The sequence below is a fragment of the Coregonus lavaretus genome (assembly GCF_964263955.1).
Source record: "Coregonus lavaretus genome assembly, chromosome: 13".
NCBI classification, from domain to species: domain Eukaryota; kingdom Metazoa; phylum Chordata; class Actinopteri; order Salmoniformes; family Salmonidae; genus Coregonus; species Coregonus lavaretus.
This window is the reverse complement of record NC_140000.1, coordinates 46,579,262-46,604,693: the sequence shown is the minus strand read 5'-3', so window position 1 is coordinate 46,604,693 and position 25,432 is coordinate 46,579,262. Positions and strand designations below refer to the sequence as shown.

Below are 25,432 nucleotides of genomic sequence, written 5' to 3'. Positions count from 1 at the left end.
ACTTAAGTGTATTGCTTACCACAAAATGTTGTTGATATCAAAAGACTGATGAGGCAAACTAACATCCACCTGATAAATGTCATGATTCATAAAAAAACAAACATCAATGACAACTCCAGCATAGCCATAACACATATGTTCACAAATTTCCGATGTGCCTCCAAGAAGGGTAATGATGCATCTGGAGAGAAAAAAACTCTCTCTCAAGGTTTAAAAAGGCAGTTACAGGAAAGAAATGTTGCACAACAGGAAATGTGTGGCACGTACTTATTTGGACTGTTATATGTCCAAAATAAACAACACAAATCAATGTAGCCTACAAGCTTTTTAATTTAGCAAGAACATTGTGATAGAAGCAGCACAAATTGAAGAACTACACTCTGTTGGAGTTCGGACCCTAAGATTTTCACTGTACCCCGCAGTTACACCTGCAACCCTGTACATGTGACTATTACACACTGAATCTGAATCCCTCTGGTGCTTACACTGCAGGAGAAGCCATGAGACTGTACCCAAATCAGGGTTGGAGTCAATTACACTGCAGGAGAAGCCATGAGACTGTACCCAAATCAGGGTTGGAGTCAATTACACTGCAGGAGAAGCCATGAGACTGTACCCAAATCAGGGTTGGAGTCAATTACACTGCAGGAGAAGCCATGAGACTGTACCCAAATCAGGGTTGGAGTCAATTACACTGCAGGAGAAGCCATGAGACTGTACCCAAATCAGGGTTGGAGTCAATTATATATCAATTCAGTCAGTAACTGAAATTATTTTCTATTAGGAAGTTCCTGAATTGAACTGTAATTGACCCCCAATCCTGATCCAAGACAAAATATTAAAAGCACATTCTCGAGAGCATACTTTACCTGTCAGTGGAGGTTGTTTTACTGGTTTACCTAACACACCTCACTGAACATAATTCCACAGATTTACTTTATGAATTGCAGATCCACAGGTTTTCTGGGAGCCTTCAGATGCATAACCTGTTTTGTATGCATGGCTGTTGAGACTATGTGCAATGCTGGTACCCCCTCCAAAACAGACTATGTATGACATCCCATGATTTGAAATGACTTCAGACCCTTACTGCAGGGATCATCAACTAGATTCTGCCACCGGCCAATTTTTGGACTGCAAATTTACTAAACAGATATATTTGACTAAAACAATCATTTCAAACATTTACATTTTAGTCATTTAGCAGACGCTCTTTTCCAGAGCGACTTACAGTTAGTGAGTGCCAACTTTTTTTTCTTTCTTTTTTTCATACCTTGATTACATTTGGGAACATTGTGTAGTAGGGTGACATCTTTCGGATGGGACATTAAAACGGGTGTCCTGACTGTGTGTTCATTCAAAATCCCATGGCGTTTATTGTAAGAGTAGGGGTGTTCACCCCGGTGTCATGGCTACATTTCCAACCTGGCCACATTCCATCATGGCCACCTAATCATCCCCCTCATTCCTAATTGGCATATATCACTCCTCACCTCCACCTGATAGCTGATGTGGTGAGAGTTCTGCCACAAAAATGGTCCCCATGCATCACTGAGGTGGGTGCTACACATTGATGGTGGATGAGGTGAATTTCTCCCTACTATATAAAGCTTTGAGTACCTCAGTTGGTAGAAAAGTGCTATAAATCAATCAATTATTCGTAATTATTATTTGTATACATCACATCTCTCTATTATGCGTGGGAATACTTGGGAACAGATTTCCAAAATTAAAATCCCTTGGAGTTGACTTCCTGGTATTTTTACAGTCTTATGTCCAACAACGAAAATTAAACAAAAAAACCACACTTATTTTTTAGAACACAAATAAAACTACATTTGGCCCGCCAGTTGGGGAACCTGGATATACTGGATATGCTGTGTATCATGTAGTAAGGGCCTGTAGAGTCCCAGTATGTCTGTTCAGAGGGGGAGGACCATAGAGGGAGGAAGCTAAACTCAGTGAGCAGCAGTCCTGAACAGCAGAGCCCCTCTTCTCTGTTCAGGTCAATCATCTCACCATCCCCCATCACGTCGCACCTCTGCACCACAGCGATGTGACAGAATGGGGGATGGTGAGATAATGCAGCATTCCTAAGATAACACAGAGGAAACCTTGCATACAGTTGGAGGCTGGGCTGTCCGACATAATGCCCGTACAGCTAATGACATGGAACTGTGACAAAGTTTAATACTATAGCCACAGTAAAGGGTGTGCAGATGTGAAAAAATCAACTCCTTTTGGAAGAATGTCTCCTTCGACGGCTGGTGTGATTGTTTCTCCGTGTGAGCTCAGATGGCTCGGAGTGCAACCGCTCGTGCGCCTTCAGGAGACGCAGGTACCTGAAGGCTTTTCCACACTGGCCACAGGTGTGGCCCTCGCCCGTGTGTTTAAACTTGTGCTCCCTCAGGTGCGTGTGTAGTTTGTAAGTCTTCCCACACTCATCGCAGCTGTAAGGGCGTTCGTTCGAGTGCAGCCCCCGCTTGTGTATGCGCAGGCCCCCGCTGTCTTTAAAGGTCTTGTCGCATATGTCACATCTATAAGGTTTCTCTGAAGAGTGCCTGCGTATGTGGGCCTGGAGTAGGCTGTTGTTGCCAAACGTCTTCTGGCAGACGGGGCAGGGGAGTTTGGGACTGGGGTCATGGTCTTTTTGGTGTCTCTTTAGGTCGAACTCATAGACAAAGGTTCTTCCGCACTGGGCACAGAGGAACTGGCGGTTCCCGATGTGATAGCCCATGTGTCTCTTTAACAAGCTTGGCATAAAGAAGCGCAACCCACACTGCTCACAGGCGTACGGGCGGTCCATGGTGTGCCAGCGCTGGTGGGCGGACAGCTGGAATTGGGTTGGAAAACTCTTTGGACAATGAGTGCAGAAATAGGTATTCTCACTTGTATGACAATCCATGTGTCTTTTGCAGTACTGTGATTGTATGGTCTCACATCCGTGTGGACGCGATGGTGATTCTGAAGGCCAACCTTTCTTCGAAAGCACTTGCCGCACTCGTCGCAGCTAAAGGGCCGCACGTCAGAGTGAATTTTCATATGGTTGGTCAGGAGTGCCAATGTCCGGAAGAACCTGTTACAATCAGTGCACTTGAAAGGTTTCTCTCCGGTGTGTATGCGGAGGTGATCCTCCAGCCGTCCCCGAGACAGAAAACGCTTCCCGCACTCTTGGCAGGAGTTGGTTGCAGGGTTTCTCTTTTTCGAGCACGCTACTCGTAGTGGCTTTTGCACCCTCTTCCTTTGGATTATGGACCTCTCAAAGAGATCGACCTCTGTTTCCTGACCCCCGATCACCACACTGCTTCCAAGACCTGTGTCGGCCGACTCCATCTCCTTGTCCAAATTATCATTTTGTGGAAGGGGTGGCAAGGAATGGAGCGATAAAGTGTAACTTGCAATTTGGGAGACCCACTGGTCGACACTCGTTAGCTCGACCGGCTGGTTATCCGTGGCAGGGATGACTATCTGTGAAGGAGAGTCTTCGGTGATGGAAGTATTCATCAGTGATACAAGCTGTTGCTGTCTCATTGTTTGCAGCATACTCCTTACTGTTGGTGCACCTTTTGATGGTGTCCCTCCCACCAGTCCGCTAACACCTTGAGGACTAGAGAAGACCACAGCGCTCTCTGGCAGTGCATTCTCTTCTTCACTGTCACGCACTGCAGTTCTCGCCCCACCTCCGTTACCCCTGGCATCCTCTTCTCTCTCCACAGTACTATCTTCTCCAGCATGGGGTGAGTCATCTGACATCATTCCCAGATCCTCCAAGTCACTGAATGAGGCAGGGTTCATGATGCTTAGAGCGGCTTCTAATAATTCTGGTGGCTTGTCAAAATCTGGCTCCATTGATGGCATTCCACAGGCGAGGCGGAAGGACAGCGAAGACAGCACACAGTCACCCACAGAGGAAGTGACAGGTACTGAAAAAAAGGGACAAATATAGAAAAATGACATTCTGATTGGTTGAATGTGAAAGCCGAGGAATGAGCATGTTTACATTAATACCATTGAAAAACTATTTTACGTTCCTGTAAATACAGCTGGTTCAAAGTTATCAATAGAGTGAACCATGACAGTTTGGGGAAAACTACATTGTTCTTTGTTTAGCTGATGATAATTCTACTTAACATTAACAGGGAGGATAAGAGATCATAATTAAAGTAACCCTACCAAACTGAATCTTATTTTGCAGGTTCTGGTGCTGGAGGAGGATCTTCAGGTGCTCAGGGTCAGACACAGACTGTCCACACTCCTCCAGGTCAGAGGGGGTAGCACTGATAATGGATGCTATCTGAGAAGGAGAGGAAGAAGCTAAGATCAGCAACAAGGGGGTTTCTTAGAGGGTGTGGCAGAAACAATACTATGGAATGTGTTGACACATATATATAATTGTCTAACAATGTCAACATTAGATATGATTGGTGAATTGTTCGTTATAGACTTGTTGTGTACAAGTTCATTACCTGGGAGAGATCTGGCACAGATAGCAGTCGTTCCAGTCTGAGAACCAAGCCTCCCACAAGGGCCTGCAGTGCTGTGTCATACTTGGAACCATACTGTGTATGAAACTCCTCCTACAGGGAAGGAAAGAAAAAGTTAAAGTCAGTGTCTATGACATGACAAAGTGGACAGTGTGAGAGGAAATGGAGAAAGCCTGCCGAACCTGGAAGAAGTGCTTCCTCTCATAAGGGTTTTTCAGCAGGGTTTGGACCAGCGCCACAAAGTTAGCCTGCGACTCCTCCACTTCTGCATCTTGCTGCTGTAACACAGATTGAGAATAATTTGATACAAAGTACAGCCACTTCGGTCATCAGAATTACATGTTACTAAAAAGAGGGGTATTGAGTGTATGGGTGACGGTTGTAGAAGTCATAAGACCAGGCTGAAAACAACTTTTATCTCTTACCCCATCTGTGTTTGCACTTTGCAGATGTAAGGAATCCAATGTCGTTTGCACTTATCCAGTCCCCTCAGATCTGTACACTACAGAGCTAAAGGCTATTTTCAAATCAGACTAGGGTGCAAATGTTACTCTCTTTTAAGTAGTCGTCCGCGAATGGTATTGACAGTAATCCTTTAGTACGTTGTGGAACAGGTGTGTTGTGAGTTTGTGTGTCGGTATGGGGCGGAATTTCCACACTGCCACACAGGAGATAAATATTCTTACCCCCAAAATGTTCATATTTTCCAGGAGACGTTGGATGTCCTGAGGGTTGGGTGGGTCCTTGCGGAACAACTCCAAGATCATCTAAAATAATGGGACACAATTGTATACGATTTTTCTAATACACTGTGTCAAAACCACCCCTCCCATGGCCACACATCATGTCACTCACCCTTGCTCTCAAGCCCAGGATGAGTTGAGCCCTCTGTTTGTAACTCATCAACTTTGGAACAGCTTCAGTCACCACAGTTACAAACTCCGCGACCTTCCCATAGTGCATCACATTGCGTTGATTCACCACATGCCACACAAATGAATACATCAGCCGCAGGGGAGAAACCAATAGTCGCAAAGACGAGAGAGGAAGTGGGGGTCCTATAGCAGGACGATAGAACAAAATGTTAGGTTGTGTGGCTTCATCCTATAGGTCCTTTAGCAACAAATACCTCCATCAACATGGCTAACTAGCTAGCAAACTTAATTTAGAAGGCAAGATGAAATGGACATTAGCTTTACACTTAGCTATCAATTGAAGATAAAGTCGCTAGCTAGCTCTGCACTGCAGTGACTTGGGTCTGTTGCCAGGTTCACATTTGTAAAATTGGTTAGATTGCTAATACATGGGTAGCAAGTGTCATAATGTAACCTACCCGTACTGGCTGTAGTCTTCTTGACTCGTTTGTCCATGCCGGAATGTTACCAGATATGTATGCTAAGCAGAAATCTAACATTAAAGGTAACTAGTAGCATGATGGATAGTTATCATCAACATGCAATGACGAAAAATGGCGACAACGACAGATGGTAACGGAACCAAAAACAGAACAGCAGACAATTAAGAGCAAGATAGGCAGCATAACATCATTACCGCCACCTACCGTGCTGGAATAAGAGCCGCAATTAAATGGGTCTACTCTCTCTTCTTGAAATTACATTTTAGGTAAAAAAATGAATTTAATCATTTTTCTGTATATATATTTGGATGAGTATGACACTTTATTTTGTGGCTTAATGAACTTTTGTGGCTTAATTAACAATTAAAATGTATTATAAAAAGTCAACGCACAGGACCATTTTAGAATACATTTGGTTTCCTTTGCTGTGAATGTTTTCAACTAAAATAGCAAAACAAGTGAGTAGTGCCACACAATTTTGACTTTATATGTTGTGCATATTTTTTAGTAAAGGCATCCGGCAATCATTGACTACTCTCAAAAATATAAATAATTGAGTAGCTATCAAACCACATCTTATGTCATTGGAATTTCAATAACCTATCCCAAAAAATGCATCACAAACAGATATGTTTTAATGACACAATCATGAATTGTTATCTAACAGGATACATGTTTGTTGCTGCATTAATTAAGCCAGACATTATACCATTTTTCAGTGTTCAGTCTATTTAGGGAATCCTGAATTATGGTCCGAAATGGTCCAAAATCTAATGTCTACAACTAAAAATGAGGAATATGATTACAGCTAATGGCAATTTGTCAGGACAAAAAAAAAAGAGTATCCCAGTCATTGTGAGTGTGGAGGGCAGCCACTGTGCAGAAAATCAACTCCTTTTGGAGGAATGTCTCCTGCGACGGCTGGTGTGACTGTATTTCCTTGTCTGCTCAGATCGCTCTCCTGAGTGCAACCGCTCATGCGCCTTTAGAAGACGTGGTAACTTGAAGACCTTTCCACACTGGTCACAGGGGTGCCCCTCCTCCGTGTGGTGGATAATTATGTGCTCCTTCAGGTGCTGATTCAGCTTGTATGTCTTCCCACACACGTCGCAGTGGTAAGGGCGTTCACCCGTGTGCAGCCGTTTGTGACTGCTCAAGCTGCTGCTCTGTTTAAAGGTCTTGTCACATATGTCACATCTGTAAGGTTTTACAGAGGTGTGCGTAAACATGTGGGCCTTAATGAGTCCGTTGCTGCCAAACACCTTCTGGCAGACAGGGCATGGGATCTTGGGCTTGGGGCCATGGTCCCTTTGGTGTTTCTTCAGGTCAAATTCATAAACAAAAGTCCTTCCACACTGGGCACACAGAAACGGGCGGTTCCCAATGTGATAGCCCATGTGCCTCTTCAGCCCACTGGGATGAAAGAAGCGCATTCCACAATGCTCACAGATGAACGGGCGCTCCATGGTGTGCCAGCGCTCGTGGACAGACAGCTTGTATTGGGTTGGGAATCTCTTCTGACAATGAGTGCAGGGAAAGTTATTTTCACTTGCATGAGACTCAATGTGTATTCTGCAATAGAATGCTTGGGTGAAGCCCTTTCCGCAGATGGTGCATTTGTGTGGTTTCGCACCCATGTGGATGGGCTCATGCTTCTTCAGGTCAGCCTTTTTCCGAAAGCCCTTGTCACACTCATCACACTTAAATGGCCGTGCTTCAGAGTGATTTTTCATATGATTGGTCATGTATCCTAAAGACCTGAAGGCCCTGCCACACTCAATGCACTTAAAAGGTTTCTCTCCTGTGTGAATGCGGAGGTGATTTTCAAGCTGAGACAGATAGACAAAACTCTTCCCACACTCCTGGCAAATGATGGTTGCCTCAGGGATTTTCCTTTTCGAGGGTACCGTTATTCTTTGTGGCTTGGGCGCCCGTCTCCTTCGGAGAACAGCCTTCTCAAAGAGATTGGCTTCTGTTTCCTGACCCCCAATTACCACACTGCTTCCAAGACATGTGTCACCTGACCGGATCTCCTTGTCTACATCATTGTTTTGTGGAAGGGGTGGCAAGGAAGGGAGCGAGATAGAGTTACTTGCAATATGGGAGACCCACTGGTGGACACTCGCTAGCTCGACCGGCTGGTTATCTGGTTGGTTCCCATTGGTGACCGTGGCAGGGATGACACTATGTGAAGGAGAAGCTACGGTGATGAAAGTATTCATCAGTGTTACAAGCTCTTTGTGTCTCTCTGTTGGAAGCATGCTCTCTACTGTTGGTGCCCCTCCCACTGGCCTGCTAACACTTTGAGGAGTAGGTGAGACTACGTCATTCTTTGGCAGTGCACTGTGTTCTTCACTGTCGAGCACTGAATTTTTCACCCCACCTCCGTTATCCCTGGCATTCTGCTCTTCTCTCTCCACAGTAGTTACTGCTCCAGCATTGTCCGACTCATCTGATATTATTCCCAGATCCTCCAAGTCACTGAAGGAGGCAGGGCTCATGATGCTTAGAGCGGCTTCTAATGATTCTGCTGGCTCGACAAAATCTGTCTGCATGAACTGCATTCCACAGGCTAAGCGGAAGGACAGCGAGGACAGCACACAGTCCCCTACAGAGGACGTGACAGGTACTGAGAAAAAGGGACAAATACAAAAAAAATCTATGAGTATTTTATATTCAACCACATTCTTATTGGTTGAATTTGAAAGCCAAGTATTGGGGATGTTTAGATTAATACCACTTAAAAATAATTCAAATTCCTGTAAATACAGCTGGTTCAAAGTTATCAATAGAGAACCATGGCAGTTACTCAAAAATGGAAAACTACATTGTTCTTTGTTTAGCTGTTGATAATTCTAATGTGATAATTCCACTAAACATTAACATGGAGAAGAGATAATAATTAAAGTAACCCTACCAAACTGAATCTTATTTTGCAGGTTCTGGTGCTGGAGGAGGATCTTCAGGTGCTCAGGGTCAGACACAGACTGTCCACACTCCTCCAGGTCAGAGGGGGCAGCACTGATAATGGAGGCTATCTGAGAAGGAGAGTTAGAAGCTAAGATCAGCAACAAGGGGGTTTCTTAGAGCGTGTGGCAGAAACAATACTATGGAATGTGTTGACACATATATATAATTGTCTAACAATGTCAACATTAGATATGATTGGTGAATTGTTCGTTATAGACTTGTTGTGTACAAGTTCATTACCTGGGAGAGATCTGGCACAGATAGCAGTCGTTCCAGTCTGAGAACCAAGCCTCCCACAAGGGCCTGCAGTGCTGTGTCATACTTGGAACCATACTGTGTATGGAACTCCTCCTACAGGGAAGGAAAGAAAAAGTTAAAGTCAGTGTCTATGACATGACAAAGTGGACAGTGTGAGAGGAAATGGAGAAAGCCTGCCGAACCTGGAAGAAGTGCTTCCTCTCATAAGGGTTTTTCAGCAGGGTTTGGACCAGCGCCACAAAGTTAGCCTGCGACTCCTCCACTTCTGCATCTTGCTGCTGTAACACAGATTGAGAATAATTTGATACAAAGTACAGCCACTTCGGTCATCAGAATTACATGTTACTAAAAAGAGGGTATTGAGTGTATGGGTGACGGTTGTATAAGTCATAAGACCAGGCTGAAAACAACTTTTATCTCTTACCCCATCTGTGTTTGTAGTTTGCATATCTAAGGAATCAGATGGGTGACAGCAAAGCAAGACATATGGCAGAAATCTCCCGCAACCTCACTGGAAGGTGTTAACACTTGTATGCCGTTTAAACCTATCCAGTCCCCTTAGATCTGTACACTGCAGAGCTAAAGGCTATTTACAAATCAGACTACTGCGCATATTTTACCCTCAGCCTTGGTTTTTCTGGGTTAATGGTATTGACAGTCATTCTTGAATATGATGTGTTACAGGTGAGTTGTTCGTTGGTATGGGGAAGAATTTCCACACGAGAGATAAATATTCTTACCCCCAACATATTCATCTTTTCCAGGAGACATTGGATGTCCTGAGGGTTGGGTGGGTCCTTGCGGAACAACTCCAAGATCATCTAAAATAATGGGACAAAATTGTTAATGATTTTTCTAATACACAATGTGTCAAAACCACCCCTCCCATCACCACACATCATGTCACTCACCCTTGCTCTCAGGCCCAGGATGAGTTGAGCCCTCTGTTTGTAACTCATCAACTTTGGAACAGCTTCAGTCACCACAGTTACAAACTCCTCGACCTTCCCATAGTGCATCACATTGCGTTGATTCACCACATGCCACACAAATGAATACATCAGCCGCAGGGGAGAAACCAAGAGTCGCAAAGAGGAGAGAGGAAGTGGGGGTCCTATAGCAGGACGATAGAACAAAATGTTAGGTTGTGTGGCTTCATCCTCTAGGTCCTTTAGCAACAAATACCTTCAGCAACATGGCTAACTAGCTAGCAAACTTAATTTAGAAGGCAAGCCGAAATGCACATTATCTTTACAATAAGCTATCCTTTGAAGATAATGTAGCTAGCTAGCTAGCACTCCGCACTGCAGTTACTTGGCTCTGTAGCCAGGTTCACATTTGTAAAATTGGTTAGATTGCTAATACATGGCTAGCAAGTGTCATAATGTAACCTACTCGTACTGGCTGTAGTCTTCTTGACTCGTTTGTCCATGCCGGAATGTTAACAAATATGTACGCTAAGCAGAAATCTAACAGTGAAGGTAACTAGCGTAGCATGCTAGATAGCTATCACCAACTCACTGACACTTGTGTGAAAATGGCAATAACGACAGAAGGAAACGGAACCAGAACAGAGTTTTGACCAGAATATTAACAAGATTGGCAGCATAGCATCATTACCGCCACCTATCGTGCTGGAATAAGAGCCGCAATTGAATGGGTCTGCTCTGGTTTCCTGAAATTACATTTTAGGTAAAAACATGAATTTGATAATTTTTCTGTATATATATTTGGATGAGTATTAATCTGTATTTTGTGGCTTAATGAATACTTTAAATGTATTATAAAAAGTCATCGCACAGGACCATTCGGGCATACATTTGGTTTCCCTTGCTGTGAATGTTTTAAAATAAAATATCAAAACAAGTGAATAGTGGCACACATTTTTGACTTTATTTGCCTTTATCCAACATAAAATGTTGTGCATATTTTTTAGTAAAGGCATCCGGCAATCATTGACTACTCTCAAAAAGAGAAATAAGTGAGTAGCTATCAATTTGTATTAAATCGTATGTCATTGGAATTTCAATAACCTATCCCCCCAAAAACATCACAAACAAATATGTTTTAATGACACAATCATTAATTGTTATCTAACAGGATATATGTTTGTTTCTGCATGAATTAATTCTACCATTTGTCAATGTTCAGCCTAGGGAATCCTGGATTATGGTCCAAAATTGTCAAGTTTACAACAAAAAATGAGGACATGATTACAGTTAATGGCATTGTGACAAAGTTAAACTTGTGTCAGAACAATAAAACTAGCATCCCAGTTAGTGTGCGTGGAGGGCAGCCACTGTGCAGAAAATCAACTCCTTTTGGAGGAATTTCTCCTGCGACGGCTGGTGTGACTGTATTTTCTTGTCTGCTCAGATCGCTCTCCTGAGTGCAACCGCTCATGCGCCTTTAGAAGACGTGGTAACTTGAAGACCTTTCCACACTGGTCACAGGGGTGCCCCTCATCCGTGTGGTGGATAATTATGTGTTCCTTCAGGTGCTGATTCAGCTTGTATGTCTTCCCACACACGTCGCAGTGGTAAGGGCGTTCACCCGTGTGCAGCCGTTTGTGACTGCTCAAGCTGCTGCTCTGTTTAAAGGTCTTGTCACATATGTCACATCTGTAAGGTTTTACAGAGGTGTGCGTAAACATGTGGGCCTTAATGAGTCCGTTGCTGCCAAACACCTTCTGGCAGACAGGGCATGGGATCTTGGGCTTGGGGCCATGGTCCCTTTGGTGTTTCTTCAGGTCAAACTCATAAACAAAAGTCTTTCCACACTGGGCACACAGAAACGGGCGGTTCCCAATGTGATAGCCCATGTGCCTCTTCAGCCCACTGGGATGAAAGAAGCGCATCCCACACTGCTCACAGATGAACGGGCGCTCCATGGTGTGCCAGCGCTCGTGGACCGACAGCTTGTATTGGGTTGGGAATCTCTTCTGACAATGAGTGCAGGGAAAGTTATTTTCACTTGCATGAGACTCAATGTGTATTCTGCAATAGAATGCTTGGCTGAAGCCCTTTCCGCAGATGGTGCATTTGTGTGGTTTCGCACCCGTGTGGATGAGCTGATGCTTCTTCAGGTCAGCCTTTTTCCGAAAGCCCTTGTCACACTCTTCACACTTAAATGGCCGTGCTTCAGAGTGATTTTTCATATGAGTGGTCATGTATCCTAAGGACCTGAAGGCCCTGCCACACTCAGTGCACTTGAAAGGTTTCTCTCCTGTGTGAATGCGGAGGTGATTTTCAAGCTGAGACAGATAGACAAAACTCTTCCCACACTCCTGGCAAACGATGGTTGCCTCAGGGATTTTCCTTTTCGAGGGTACCGTTATTCTTTGTGGCTTGGGTGCCCGTCTCCTTCGGATAACAGCCTTCTCAAAGAGATTGGCTTCTGTTTCCTGACCCCCAATTACCACACTGCTTCCAAGACATGTGTCACCTGACCATATCTCCTTGTCTACATCATTGTTTTGTGGAAGGGGTGGCAAGGAAGGGAGTGAGATAGAGTTACTTACAATATGGGAGACCCACTGGTGGACACTCGCTACTTCAACCGGTGGGTTAACCGGTTGGTTCCCATTGGTGACCGTGGCAGGGATGACTAATTTGACTATCTGTGAAGGAGAGGCTTTGGTGAAGGAACTACTCATCATCCGTGATACAAGCTGTTGGTGTCCCTCTGTTTGCAGCATACTTCTTACTGTTGGTGCACCTTTTGATGGTGTCCCTCCCACCAGTCCGCTAACACCTTGAGGACTAGAGAAGACCACAGCGCTCTCTGGCAGTGCATTCTCTTCTTCACTGTCACGCACTGCAGTTCTCGCCCCACCTCCGTTACCCCTGGCATCCTCTTCTCTCTCCACAGTACTATCTTCTCCAGCATGGGGTGAGTCATCTGACATCAATCCCAGATCCTCCAAGTCACTGAAGGAGGCAGGGTTCATGACGCTTAGCGTGGCTTCTAATGATTCTGATGGCTCGTCAAAATCTGGCTCCATTGATGGCATTCCACAGGCGAGGCGGAAGGACAGCGAAGACAGCACACAGTCACCCACAGAGGAAGTGAGAGGTACTGAGAAAAAATAAAATATACAAAAAATATTTAAGTACATTACATTTAAGTATATTCTGCGAATTAAAAAGACTAGGCTTTTTATTTACATTCCTATTTTTTTTAAAAGCATTAAATGGTTCGTAATGAACTGAAAGGTCCTGTATGCAGCTTTGTGCGTGACCCGACCAAAGTTACATAGAAATATGAGTTATAGATCTGTCTTTCGCGTTGTAAGCAAGTCTGAAAAGTGGTATATTGGTTCTAAGCATGCTATTTCTATGCCTTCTGTCCTTATGTTTAGCTTTTGCATCTTTTTATTTAAGGTTTTGTAAACTAAATTCATACAGCTAAAAATATGATATTTATGATTATTGAAAATATATTTCATAGCGGTTTATATTGTACAGCAATTCTCTAAATTGCATGTTTTGTCACTAACTGAAACTATGCGTTTTACCAACCAGGTAATGGCTGAGCGATTTCTACACATTGTACCTTTAATTATAGATGTCAAAAATAAAACTTGTAATGTTCTTTGTTTAGCTGTTTATAAATCTACTGTAAATACACAGGGAGGATAACAGATAATGATTTAAGTAGAGACTCCCAAGTTTTCAAGCCTACCATTTTTGTTGAACTGGGTTTTATTTAGCTGGTTCTGGTGCTGGAGGAGGATCTTCAGCTGCTCAGGGTCAGACACAGACTGCCCACACTCCTCCAGGTCAGAGGGGGCAGCACTGATCATAGATGCTATCTGAAAATGAGAGGAAGAACCTAAGATCAGCAAAAGGGAGGTGGCTTAGCGTGTAAAGACAATAATATGGCATGTGTTGACATAAATTGTTATCTAATAATGACAAAATTAGGTATGATCAGTGAACTGCTAGTTATAGACTTGTCATGTACACGTTTATTACCTGGGAGAGATCTGGCACAGATAGCAGTTGTTCCAGTCTGAAGACCAAGCCTCCCACAAGGGCCTGCAGTGCTGTGTCATACTTAGAGCCATACTGTGTATGGAACTCCTCCTACAGGGAAGGAAAGAGTGACAGTGTCTATGAGAGGAAAGATACCTGAATGACGAGCCACTTAAAGCAAGTCAGACGAAAGGGAGAGAGAGGAAGTATGTCAAACCTGGAAGAAGTGCTTCCTCTCATAAGGATTTTTTAGAAGGGTTTGGACCAGTGCCACAAAGTTAGCCTGCGACTCCTCCACTTCCGCATCTTGCTGCTGTAACACAGAATGTGAATAATTTGATACAAGTATAACTTATCTGGTTATCTGAATTAAGCAATTAAAATGAGTAGCTGTTACACCCTTTGAATGTATGCAGGAGAGAGAAAAATATTCTTACCCCTGTGGACGCACTGATGTTCATCTTTCCCAGGAGACGTTGGATGGCCTGAGGGTTAGGTGGACAATCCTTGCGGAACATCTCCAAGATCATCTAAATAAGGGGAATCATGGAGATATTGAGTAAACTTGAAACTTCCCTGCCTACCTTACACACATCTAGTTTCTACTGGCATTGACACAAACGTGTCAATCAAAGCATAATCAACTACCCCTCCCATGACCACACAACATGTCACTCACCCTGGCTCTCAGGCCCAGGATGAGTTGAGCCCTCTGTTTGTAACTCAGCAACTTTGGAACTGCTTCAGTCACCACAGTTACAAACTCCTCGACCTTCCCATAGTGCATCACATTTCGTTGATTCACCACATGCCACACAAATGAATACATCAGCCGCAGGGGAGAAACCAAGAGTCGCAAAGATGAGAGAGGAAGAGGGGGGCCTATGGAAAGAAGAGAGAACAAAAAAATGTTAGACTGTAGTTGCATAAAAAAAATAATCATATTCGACTACAATATCAAGGCTATACCACAGATGAGAGTTATAATCTTTGGCTTTACTATATTTAGCAGCAATAGCTAACTAGCTAGCTAGATTTAGAAAGAAAGCCAACATGATATGAACATGAAATGAATGTAGTTAGCTATACTAGTAGGTTACTAGTAAGAATTTGAGCTACTCCAACTAACGTTAGCCAGGGTTAATAGCATAAACTGTAAAAAACAAACGAAAAAACAGCTACCTAACGTTACTTTTACAAACAACCCCTACCCGTACTGGCAGTAGTTTTGACTCGTTTGTTCATGATAGAAAAGTTATCAAATGTATGTAAGGCTAATAAACAACAAATCTAACAGCATACAGCTGTCATCAACATGCAATAAAATAAATACATGTGGAAATGGCAACTACAACGGTGCATCCAGAAAGTAATTAGTGTCTCATCAGCAACACAAAAAAAGTACTTCCGGGTCACGGTTTAGGAAAGTCAAAATAAAAGTACTGCACGTAATAGTAGAAAAGTAATTAGCCTGTGTTTATTCATGATGTATGAACAATAATTGTCTGAACATTAACAATGATACACATTTGTCATATTTACATTTTAGTCATTTAGCAGACACTCTTATCCAGAGCGAGTCACAGTTAGAGCATTCATCTTAATATAGCCAGGTGGGACCACATATCACAGTCATAGTAAGTACATTTTTCCTCACTAAAGGGGGGTCAAGTGCGAGTGTTAGTTCACAAAAGGCTTTTAAGGGGGGATTATTTAAATAAGGGGGGGGGGGGATATTTAAAATACTAATTGAAGAGTTAGGGTTTCAGATGTTTTTCAGAAGATAGGCAGGGACTCTGCTGTTCTAGCTTCAGGGGGAAGCTGGTTCCACCATTGGGGTGCCAGGACAGAGAAGAGCTTGGACTAGGCTGAGTGGGAGTTGCTGTCCCGTAGGGGTGAAAGGGCCAAGAGACCAGAAGTGGCGGAACGGAGTGCTCAGGTTGGGGTGTAGGGTTTAAGCATACCCTGAAGGTACGGAGGGGCAGTTCCTCTTGCTGCTCCATAGGCAAGTACCATGGTCTTGTAGTGGATGCGAGCTTTGACACCAGTGGAGTGTGTGGAGGGGTGGGGTAACATGGGAGAACTTGGGAAGGTTGAACACCAGGCTGGCTGCAGTGTTTTGGGTAAGTTGCAGGGGTTTGATGGCACAAGAGGGAAGCCTAGCCAACAGCGAGTTGCAGTAGTCCAGACAGGAGATGACAAGTGCCTGGATTAGGACCTGCACTGCTTCCTGTGTGAGGTAGGGTTGTACTCTACATATGTTGTAGAGCATTAACCTGCAGGAGCGAGTCACTGCTTTGATGTTTGCAGAGAACGACAGGGTGTTGTCCAGGGTCACACCAAGGTGATTTTCACACTGGAAGGGGGAAACCGTGGAGTTGTCAACCGTGATGAAGAGGTGGAAGAACAGCTCCATCTTTTCGAGGTTGAGTATGAGGCTGGAATACGGGAGCCTCACTGCGGTGGCGGTCAGCTTGGTCCTTCTGCCGATGAATGGCCCACTGGAGACAGACATGGGCGGCGTCCCGGAGCTGTCCGGCCATGCGGAACTACTAGTCGACAGCGGGCGCATCGTTCTGGCTGTGTGTCCAAGGGGCCAGGGCCGGTTGGTACCCTAGGACGCATTGGAAGGGAGTTGGCCCCGTGGAGGAGTGAATGAGGGAGTTCTGGGCATATTCTGCCCAGGGAAGAAACCTTGCCCACTCACCCTGCCAGTCCTGACAGTGGCAACGAAGAAACCTCCCCAGCTCCTGGTTCATGCGCTCCACCTGCCCATTTGACTAAGGCCTATACCCGGAAGTGAGGCTGGCCATGGCCCTGATCTTCTCCAGGGAAGCTTTCCACACTCGGGAGGTGAATTGGGGGCCACGATCTGAGACGATGTCCTCCGGAAGTCCATAGTGCCGGAAGACCTGTTGGAACAGGACCTCAGCGACCTGGAGAGCAAAAGGAAGACCAGTTAGTGGCAAAAAACTGCATGATTTTGAGAACCAATCTACTACCACCATGACTGTGGTGAAGCCGTCAGAACGTGGGAGGTCGGTGACAAAGTCTATGGACAGGTGTGACCAAGGTCGCTGAGGTACTGGTAGAGGAACTAGTTTGCGTGCCGGGGCGTTCCGAGGTGTCTTCGTTTGGGCACAAACGGAACAGGAGTTGACATAGCGAGAGACATCAGAAGCCAAGGTGGGCCACCAGTATTTTTGTGCTAGAGAATGCAGGGTGCGCGTAATACCGGAGTGCCCTGCCGTAAGGGTGGTGTGTGCCCAGATCAGCATGTGGTTACGGACAGTGATGGGTACATACACGCTGGGTCCGCCCGGAGGGGCGTTGGCAGGCGCTGGGTCTTCCTGATCCGCCAGGCGGATGTCTTCGTCCACATCCCAAACGACAGGTGCAACGATGAGAGACGGGGCAGGATAGGACCCCCCAGATCCTTCCTTTCTCCGGTATGGTGCATCCTGGAGAGTGCGTCGGTTTTCATATTCTGGGATCCTGGGCGGTAGGACAGAATGAATTGAAAGCGAGTAAGAAATTGGGCCCACCTGGCTTGACGAGAGTTCATCCGTTTCGCTGCCCGTATGTGCTCCAAATTCCGGTGGTCAGTAAGAATCTGGAATGGATGGACTACTCCCTCCAGCCAGTGTCTCCATTCCTCCAGAGCGAGGACCACCGCCAACAGCTCCCTGTCTCCAACTCCATAGTTCCGGCATGAGGTGGACCAGGCTGTGATCCTCTTGGTGATCCAATTGATGGTGGGGTTGTGTAGTCTGAGCCAGGGCAATCCCAAGACGATCCGGTGAAGGGGTGACGTGACGATTTGGAATGACAGCTCCTCGTAGTGTGGGAATGGTGATGGTGATGGGGAGTGACGTGCATAATGGTGCCTGATCCAAGTGGTTTATTGTCCAGCAAGGTGACGTGTAGCGGAGAAGGCAGTGGCACGGTGGGAAACCCCCATTGAGAGACCAGCTCCCTATCAATAATAATAATAATAATAATAATAATATGCCATTTAGCAGACGCTTTTATCCAAAGCGACTTACAGTCATGCGTGCATACATTTTTTTTTTTTTTTTTGTTAATAAGGTTCCCTGCTGATCCGGAATCTATCATTTCAGTGGAAATGGAAGAGAAGGAATAACCAGTCACCGTTATGGGAACTAAAAACAATGGTTTTGTGATCGGAGATGACGTAACACTCACGGAGCGGCTACGGGAGTCACACCGCCTATATTGGGAGCCACCAGGAGATCTGTGGTCCGTGGTGGTGTAGGGGGTGCTGCCCACCTCCATGGGTGAGGACTCGGAGGCAGGGTGACTTCCATAGCTCAGATGGGGTGAGCGTCGAGGCTCCGGGAGGTGTTGGGAACGCCGTCTGTCTCTCAACATGTCTTCAAGACGGATGGACGTGGCGATGAGGGTATCAAGGTCCATCTCCAACATGCAAGTTCCATCTTCTTGTCCTCCTGTAAGCCTTTCCTGAAGGCTGAGCGCAGAGCACGCTCATTCCAGCCGGAAGACGCCGCCACCGTGCGAAAGCTCAGAGCGTACTCGGACGCGGGCACCTCTCCCTGTTGTAGTTTGAGGAGACGCTCACCCCCGTCCTTTCCCTCCGTGGGATGATCAAACACCACCCTGAACCAAGCGAGGAAGGTGGAGTAGGGAAGCGGCCACGGCCTCATCTCCTTCCCTTTCCTTTCAGTAGCGAAATCACCAGTGCTATCCTGGCTTGGTCAGATGGATATGCCCCAGGCCAGATAAAGTGAAACCTGTAGCAGGAAGCCGCTACATTTAGTAGTTTTTCCATCATAGTGCTCCGGTAGGGCGAGGGTTCCCTCAAAAGTGGGTGATAGAATGGGAACAGGTGGACTGGGTGCACTCGCTGCTCCCTGAGGTGGAACCGGAGCGCTGGGCAGATTATGCAGCGTTTGGAGCACTTCCTGCATGGTGGTGTTCAACTGGGCAAGCTGCTGCTGGTGGTGGTCGAGGCATTGGGAAACTCCAGGAGGATTACCTGCTGCATCCATTTTCGTGAGTGGTGTGTAATTCTGTGACGAGTACTGAGGATACGAAGAGGCAGGACGCAAACGCAGGAATGAACAAGGTAAATGTTTACTTAGCAATGAGAAAGAGAATAACAAAGCGCGAGTAAACGACACAACGCTAACAATTACATACAAAAATGAATGAACAGTCCAGGGCTATATAGTAGTGGTGATGAGATGATGAGGTGCAGGTGCACTGGAGGTGATTAGGGTGCGTTGGGTTTCCATTCCTGTGTTTGCAGAGGTGGTGCGCTCAGACCGGTGGCTCAGTAGACCGGCAAATCAGAGCGCCGGAGGGGAGCAACGGGAGGAGACGTGACATCCCCTAAAAAAAATCTGTAAAAAAAATCTATACAAATAATTATTCACATGCATACGTCGGGAGGTCGCCAGGTACGAAGAGAAGTGAGCAATTGTCATGTAATGAGCTTATCAAGGTGTCAAGCACATTGACAAATGTTCAAAGTTCACATGGTGGGCGATAGATGACAACAATGTTAAGCTTGAGTGGACAAGTGACAAAACAGCATGAAATTCAAAATGAAGAGATGGACTTATGAGAAATGAGTAGCCCTGTGCCACCACCGCGATGACCAGATGCTCTCGGAAAACGTAGTCAGATGAAGAGAGAGCAGCTGGAGTAGCAGTGTTCTCTGGGGTGATCCATGTCTCCGTCAGGGCCAAAAAGTCAAGGGACTGAAGGGCAGCATAGGCTGAGATTAACTTGCCGTTCTTGACCGAAGAGCGACAGTTCCAAATGTTGCCAGAGACCAGGATTTCCACATGGGTTGTGCGCAAAGCATACACTAAATTAGAAGGGTTGCAGCCAATGGGTGGGGAACATTTGTAAAGCCCAGGAGGGATAGAAAACACATACAGTGCCTTCGGAAAGTATTCAGACCCCTATACTTTTTTCCACATTTTGTTACGTTACAGCCTTATTCTAAAATGGATTTAAAAAAATTAAATCCTCAGCAATCTACACACAACACCCATTAATGACAAAGCAAAAACAATTTTTGCAAATTCATGAAAAATAAAAACTGAAATACCTTATTCATATAAGTATTCAGACCCTTTGCTATGAGACTCGAAATTGATCTCAGATGCATCCTGTTTTCATTGATCATCATTGAGATGTTTCTACAACTTGATTGGAGTCCACCTGTGGTAAAATCAATTGATTGTACATGATTTGGAAAGGCACACACCTGTCTATATATGGTCCCACAGTTGACAGTGCATGTCAGAACAGAAACCAAGCCATGAGGTTGAAGGAATTGTCCGTAGACCTCTGAGACAGGATTGTGTCGAGGCACAGATCTGGAGGAGGGTACCAAAAATGTTCTGCAGCATTGAAGGTCCGCAAGAACACAGTGGCCTCCATCATTCTTAAATGGAAGAAGTTTGGAACCACCAAGACTCTTCCTAGAGATGGCCGCCAGGCCAAACTGAGCAATCGGGGGATAAGGGCCTTAGTCAGGGAGGTGACCAAGAACCCGATGGTCACTCTGACAGAGCTCTAGAGTTCCTCTGTGGAGATGGGAGAACCTTCGCCCAGACCCGATCTAACATCTCTGGAGAGACTTGAAAACAGCTGTGCAGCAACGCTCCCCATCCAACCTGACAGAGCATGAGAGGATCTGCAGAGAAGAATGGGAGAAACTCCCCAAATACAGGTGTGCCAAGCTTATAGCGTCATACCCAAGAAGACTCGAGGCTGTAGTTTCTGCCAAAGGTGCTTCAACAATTTTTTTTATTTTTTATTTCACCTTTATTTAACCAGGTAAACCAGTTGAGAACAAGTTCTCATTTACAACTGCGACCTGGCCAAGATAAAGCAAAGCAGTGCGATAAAAACAACAACACAGAGTTACATATGGGGTAAAACAAAACAAAGTCAAAAATACAACAGAAATACATATAATATACAGTGTGCAAATTTAGCAAGTTATGGAGGTAAGGCAATAAAATAGGCTATAGTGCAAAATAATTACAATTTAGTAATAACACTGGAATGATGTGCAAGAGATGATGTGCAAATAGAGATACTGGGGTACAAATGAGCAAAATAAATAACAATATAGGGATGAGGTAGTTGGGCGGGCTAAATTCAGATGGGCTGTGTACAGGTGCAGTGATCGGTAAGGTGCTCTGACAACTGATGCTTAAAGTTAGTGAGGGAGATAAGTGTCTCCAGCTTCAGAGATTTTTGCAAGTTGTTCCAGTCATTGGCAGCAGAGAACTGGAAGGAATTGCGGCCAAAGGAGGTGTTGGCTTTGGGGATGACCAGTGAGATATACCCGCTGGAGCGCAGACTACGGGTGGGTGTTGCTATGGTGACCAATGAGCTAAGATAAGGCGGGGATTTGCCTAGCAGTGATTTATAGATGGCCTGGAGCCAGTGGGTTTGGCGACGAATATGTAGTGAGGACCAGCCAACAAGAGCGTACAGGTCACAGTGGTGGGTATTATATGGGGCTTTGGAGACAAAACGGATGGCACTGTGATAGACAACATCCAATTTGCTGAGTAGAGTGTTGGAGGCTATTTTGTAAATGACATCGCCGAAGTCAAGGATCGGTAGGATAGTCAGTTTTACGAGGGCATGTTTGGCAGCATGAGTGAAGGAGGCTTTGTTGCGAAATAGGAAACCGATTCTAGATTTAACTTTGGATTGGAGATTCTTAATGTGAGTCTGGAAGGAGAGTTTACAGTCTAACCAGACACCTAGATATTTGTAGTTGTCCACATACTCTAGGTCAGACCCGTCTAGAGTAGTGATTCTAGTCGGGTGGGCGGGTGCAAGCAGCGTTCGGTTGAAGAGCATGCATTTAGTTTTACTAGTGTTTAAGAGCAGTTGGAGGCTACTGAAGGAGTGTTGTATGGAATTGAAGCTCGTTTGGAGGTTTGTTAACACAGTGTCCAATGAAGGGCCAGATGTATACAAAATGGTGTCGTCTGCGTAGAGGTGGATCTGAGAGTCACCAGCAGCAAGAGCGACGTCATTGATATACACAGAGAAAAGAGTCGGCCCAAGAATTGAACCCTGTGGCACCCCCATAGAGACTGCCATAGGTCCAGACAACAGGCCCTCCGATTTGACACATTGAACTCTATCTGAGAAGTAGTTGGTGAACCAGGCGAGGCAGTCATTTGAGAAACCAAGGCTATTTAGTCTGCCAATAAGAATGCGGTGGTTGACAGAGTCGAAAGCCTTGGCCAGGTCAATGAAAACGGCTGCACAGTACTGTCTATTATCGATCGCGGTTATAATATCGTTTAGGACCTTGAGCGTGGCTGAAGTGCACCCATGACCAGCTCGGAAACCGGATTGCATAGTGGAGAAGGTACGGTGGGATTCGAAATGGTCGGTGATCTGTTTGTTGATTTGGCTTTCAAAAACTTTTGAAAGGCAGGGCAGGATGGATATGGGTCTGTAACAGTTTGGATCTAGAGTGTCACCCCCTTTGAAGAGGGGGATGACCGCGGCAGCTTTCCAATCTCTGGGGATCTCAGACGTTACGAAAGAGAGGTTGAACAGGCTAGTAATAGGGGTTGCGACAATTTCGGCGGCTAGTTTTAGAAAGAAAGGGTCCAGATTGTCTAGCCCAGATGATTTGTAGGGGTCCAGATTTTGCAGCTCTTTTAGAACATCAGCTGTCTGGATTTGTGTGAAGGAGAAGCGGGGGGGGCATGGGCAAGTTGCAGCGGAGGGTGCAGAGCTGGTGGCCGGGGTAGTGGTAGCCAGGTGGAAAGCATGGCCAGCCGTAGCAAAATGCTTGTTGAAATTCTCGATTATTGTAGATTTATCGGTGGTGATAGTGTTTCCTAGCCTCAGTGCAGTGGGCAGCTGGGAGGAAGTGCTCTTATTTTCCATGGACTTTACAGTGTCTCAAAACTTTTTGGAGTTAGTGCTACAGGATGCAAATTTCTGTTTGAAAAAGTTAGCCTTTGCTTTCCTAACTGCTTGTGTATATTGGTTCCTAACTTCCCTGAAAAGTTGCATATCACGGGGGCTATTTGATGCTAATGCAGTATGCCACAGGATGTTTTTGTGCTGGTCAAGGGCAGTCAAGTCTGAGGAGAACCAGGGGCTATATCTGTTCTTAGTTCTGTATTTTTTGAATGGGGCATGTCTATTTAAGATTGAGAGGAAATTACTTTTAAAGAACAACCAGGCATCCTCTACTGACAGAATGAGATCTATATCCATCCAGGATACCTGGGCCAGGTCAATTAGGAAGGCCTGCTCGCTAAAGTGTTTTAGGGAGCGTTTGACAGTGATGAGGGGTGGTCGTTTGACCGCGGACCCGTTACGGACGCAGGCAATAAGGCAGTGATCGCTGAGATCCTGGTTGAAGACAGCGGAGGTGTATTTAGAGGGTAAGTTAGTCAGGATGATATCTATGAGGGTACCCATGTTTACGGATTTAGGGTTGTACCTGGTAGGTTCGTTGATAATTTGTGTGAGATTGAGGGCATCTAGTTTAGATTGTAGGATGGCCGGGGTGTTAAGCATATCCCAATTTAGGTCACCAAGCAGTACGAACTCTGAGGATAGATGGGGGGCAATCAATTCACATATGGTGTCCAGGGCACAGCTCGGGGCTGAGGGGGGTCTGTAGCAAGCGGCAACAGTGAGAGATTTATTTCTGGAAAGGTGGATTTTTAGAAGTAGAAGCTCAAACTGTTTGGGCACAGACCTGGATAGTATGATGGAGCTCTGCAGGCTATCTCTACAGTAGATTGCAACTCCACCCCCTTTGGCAGTTCTATCTAGACGGAAAATGTTATAGTTGGGGATGGAAATTTCAGAATTTTTGGTGGCCTTCCTAAGCCAGGATTCAGACACTGCTAGAACATCAGGGTTGGCGGAGTGTGCTAACGCAGTGAATAACTCAAACTTAGGAAGGAGGCTTCTGATATTTATGTGCAGAAAACCAAGACTTTTACGCTTACAGAAGTCAACAAATGATAGCTCCTGGGGAGTAGGAGTGATACTGGGGGCTGCAGGGCCTGGGTTAGCCTCTACATCACCAGAGGAACAGAGGAGGACTAGAATAAGGATACGACTAAAGGCTTTAAGAACTGGTCTTCTAGTGCGTTGGGTACATAGAATAAAGGGGGCAGTTCTCCGGGCGTTATAGAAAAGATTCAGGGCATTATGTACAGAAAAGGATATGGAAGGATATGAGTACAGTTCAGGTAACCCTAAGCGTTGGGTAACAATGAAAGAGATAGCGTCATTTGAGGCATCGATTGAGCCGGTCTCGGCGTGTATGGGGGGAGGAATAAAGGAACTATATGAGGCAGTTTGAGAGGGACTAGGGGTTCTACATTGAAATTGTATAATAACAACTAACCCAAACAGCAATAGGCAAGGCATAATTGACATGGGAGAGAGGCATAAAGCAGTCACATGTGTTATTAGAGAGAGCTAAGACACAACTGGAAATAGCGATAACGTTTGGGCTAAGACTAAACAGAATAAACAGGACAGGGAACCGTGTAAAGGAACAGTCCAGCAGGCATCAGCTGTGCAGCTGAGTGATCATAAGGTCCAGTGAACAGCAATATGTGAGTCCGAGAGCAGTTCAAATTGGTGCTTCAGCACAGCTAGCAGGGAGCACAGTTGTAGTTTGCGTGTGCTAGCGGGCCGGGGCTGGCAGATGGATCTTCGTGGTCGTCGCAACGGGAAGCCTGTTGAAACCACATCAGACTATTTAGTCGGCAAACCAGTCGTGTTGGATCGGCGGGGCTCAGTGTCAACACTAGGAGGTCCCGTCCGGTTGACAGAGAGGTAGATAGCCGGGAGATGGGCCTGAGGCTAGCTCAAGGCTAACTGGTGCTTGCTATAGGGCAATGGTAATGGTAATCAGCCAACAACAGGTTGCAGCTAGCTAGCTGGTTGTGATGATCCGGCGCTAGGGTCCAGTGATTCCGGCAGAAAGTCCAATAAGCTCTGGGTCGATAGCACGCTGGGTCGATAGCACGCTGTGCAGACTGGCCGACGAATTGTCCAGGCTAGAGCTAGAGCTGGCTGGTGGATAGTGTAGGCCACGGACAGTGGTGAAGACGTGAAGACGCTAACGGTGACTAATAACAGGTAGCCACTATTTTCAGCTTACGGTTCTTGATGAAAGTTATAAAGAAATAATAGAATCCTTTCCACGTTGGGTGAGGCGGGTTGCAGGAAAGTATATTTAGTTAAAGAATGAAAGTAAAAAATTTAGAAATATAGACAAAAAAAACAAGAAACGGGATATTTACACAGGACGAAAAATAAAAGCGACCGCACTGCTACGCCATCTTGGAATCAAGGTACTGTGTAAAGGG

General features: G+C 45.4%; 2 protein-coding genes across 3 annotated transcripts; both read right to left on the bottom strand.

The window, feature by feature from the left end:
• Nucleotides 1-1,268: 1,268 nt before the first annotated feature.
• On the bottom strand, nucleotides 1,269-5,957 carry LOC311140253 (uncharacterized protein). Its single transcript, XM_084175217.1, has 7 exons — nucleotides 5,818-5,957; nucleotides 5,340-5,542; nucleotides 5,171-5,251; nucleotides 4,667-4,762; nucleotides 4,467-4,577; nucleotides 4,174-4,294; nucleotides 1,269-3,923 (listed from the first exon to the last, which is right to left on the bottom strand). The coding sequence occupies exons 1-7, from the start codon at nucleotides 5,852-5,854 to the stop codon at nucleotides 2,746-2,748; spliced, it is 1,827 nt and encodes a 608-aa protein (XP_084031343.1). The 5' UTR covers nucleotides 5,855-5,957; the 3' UTR covers nucleotides 1,269-2,745.
• Nucleotides 5,958-6,458: 501 nt separating this feature from the next.
• On the bottom strand, nucleotides 6,459-15,410 carry LOC311139585 (uncharacterized protein). Of its 2 annotated transcripts, XM_084174493.1 has the most exons (12): nucleotides 15,257-15,365; nucleotides 14,725-14,927; nucleotides 14,483-14,575; nucleotides 14,263-14,358; nucleotides 14,046-14,156; nucleotides 13,753-13,882; nucleotides 9,981-10,183; nucleotides 9,810-9,890; nucleotides 9,252-9,347; nucleotides 9,052-9,162; nucleotides 8,759-8,879; nucleotides 6,459-8,470 (listed from the first exon to the last, which is right to left on the bottom strand). In XM_084174493.1, the coding sequence occupies exons 1-12, from the start codon at nucleotides 15,288-15,290 to the stop codon at nucleotides 6,729-6,731; spliced, it is 3,021 nt and encodes a 1,006-aa protein (XP_084030619.1). In that variant the 5' UTR covers nucleotides 15,291-15,365; the 3' UTR covers nucleotides 6,459-6,728. The 2 variants fall into 2 exon arrangements, with proteins under 2 accessions (XP_084030619.1, XP_084030620.1); XM_084174494.1 differs by lacking the exons at nucleotides 6,459-8,470; nucleotides 8,759-8,879; nucleotides 9,052-9,162; ... (1 more) ...; nucleotides 9,810-9,890; nucleotides 9,981-10,183 and adding an exon at nucleotides 10,942-13,146 and having other exon boundaries at nucleotides 15,257-15,410.
• Nucleotides 15,411-25,432: the final 10,022 nt, after the last annotated feature.

Excerpts from the sequence above, each read along its gene's own strand:
- LOC311140253 (XM_084175217.1), bottom strand. The coding sequence starts at position 5,854 with ATGGACAAACGAGTCAAGAAGACTACAGCCAGTACGG. Across the intron at positions 5,543-5,817 it reads GAAGACTACAGCCAGTACGG|GACCCCCACTTCCTCTCTCG; the intron begins GTAGGTTACATT and ends GTCCTGCTATAG. Across the intron at positions 3,924-4,173 it reads GCAAAATAAGATTCAGTTTG|TACCTGTCACTTCCTCTGTG; the intron begins GTAGGGTTACTT and ends CCTTTTTTTCAG.
- LOC311139585 (XM_084174493.1), bottom strand. The coding sequence starts at position 15,290 with ATGAACAAACGAGTCAAAACTACTGCCAGTACGG. Across the intron at positions 14,576-14,724 it reads TCCTGGGCCTGAGAGCCAGG|ATGATCTTGGAGATGTTCCG; the intron begins GTGAGTGACATG and ends CCCCTTATTTAG. Across the intron at positions 9,891-9,980 it reads TCCTGGGCCTGAGAGCAAGG|ATGATCTTGGAGTTGTTCCG; the intron begins GTGAGTGACATG and ends CCATTATTTTAG.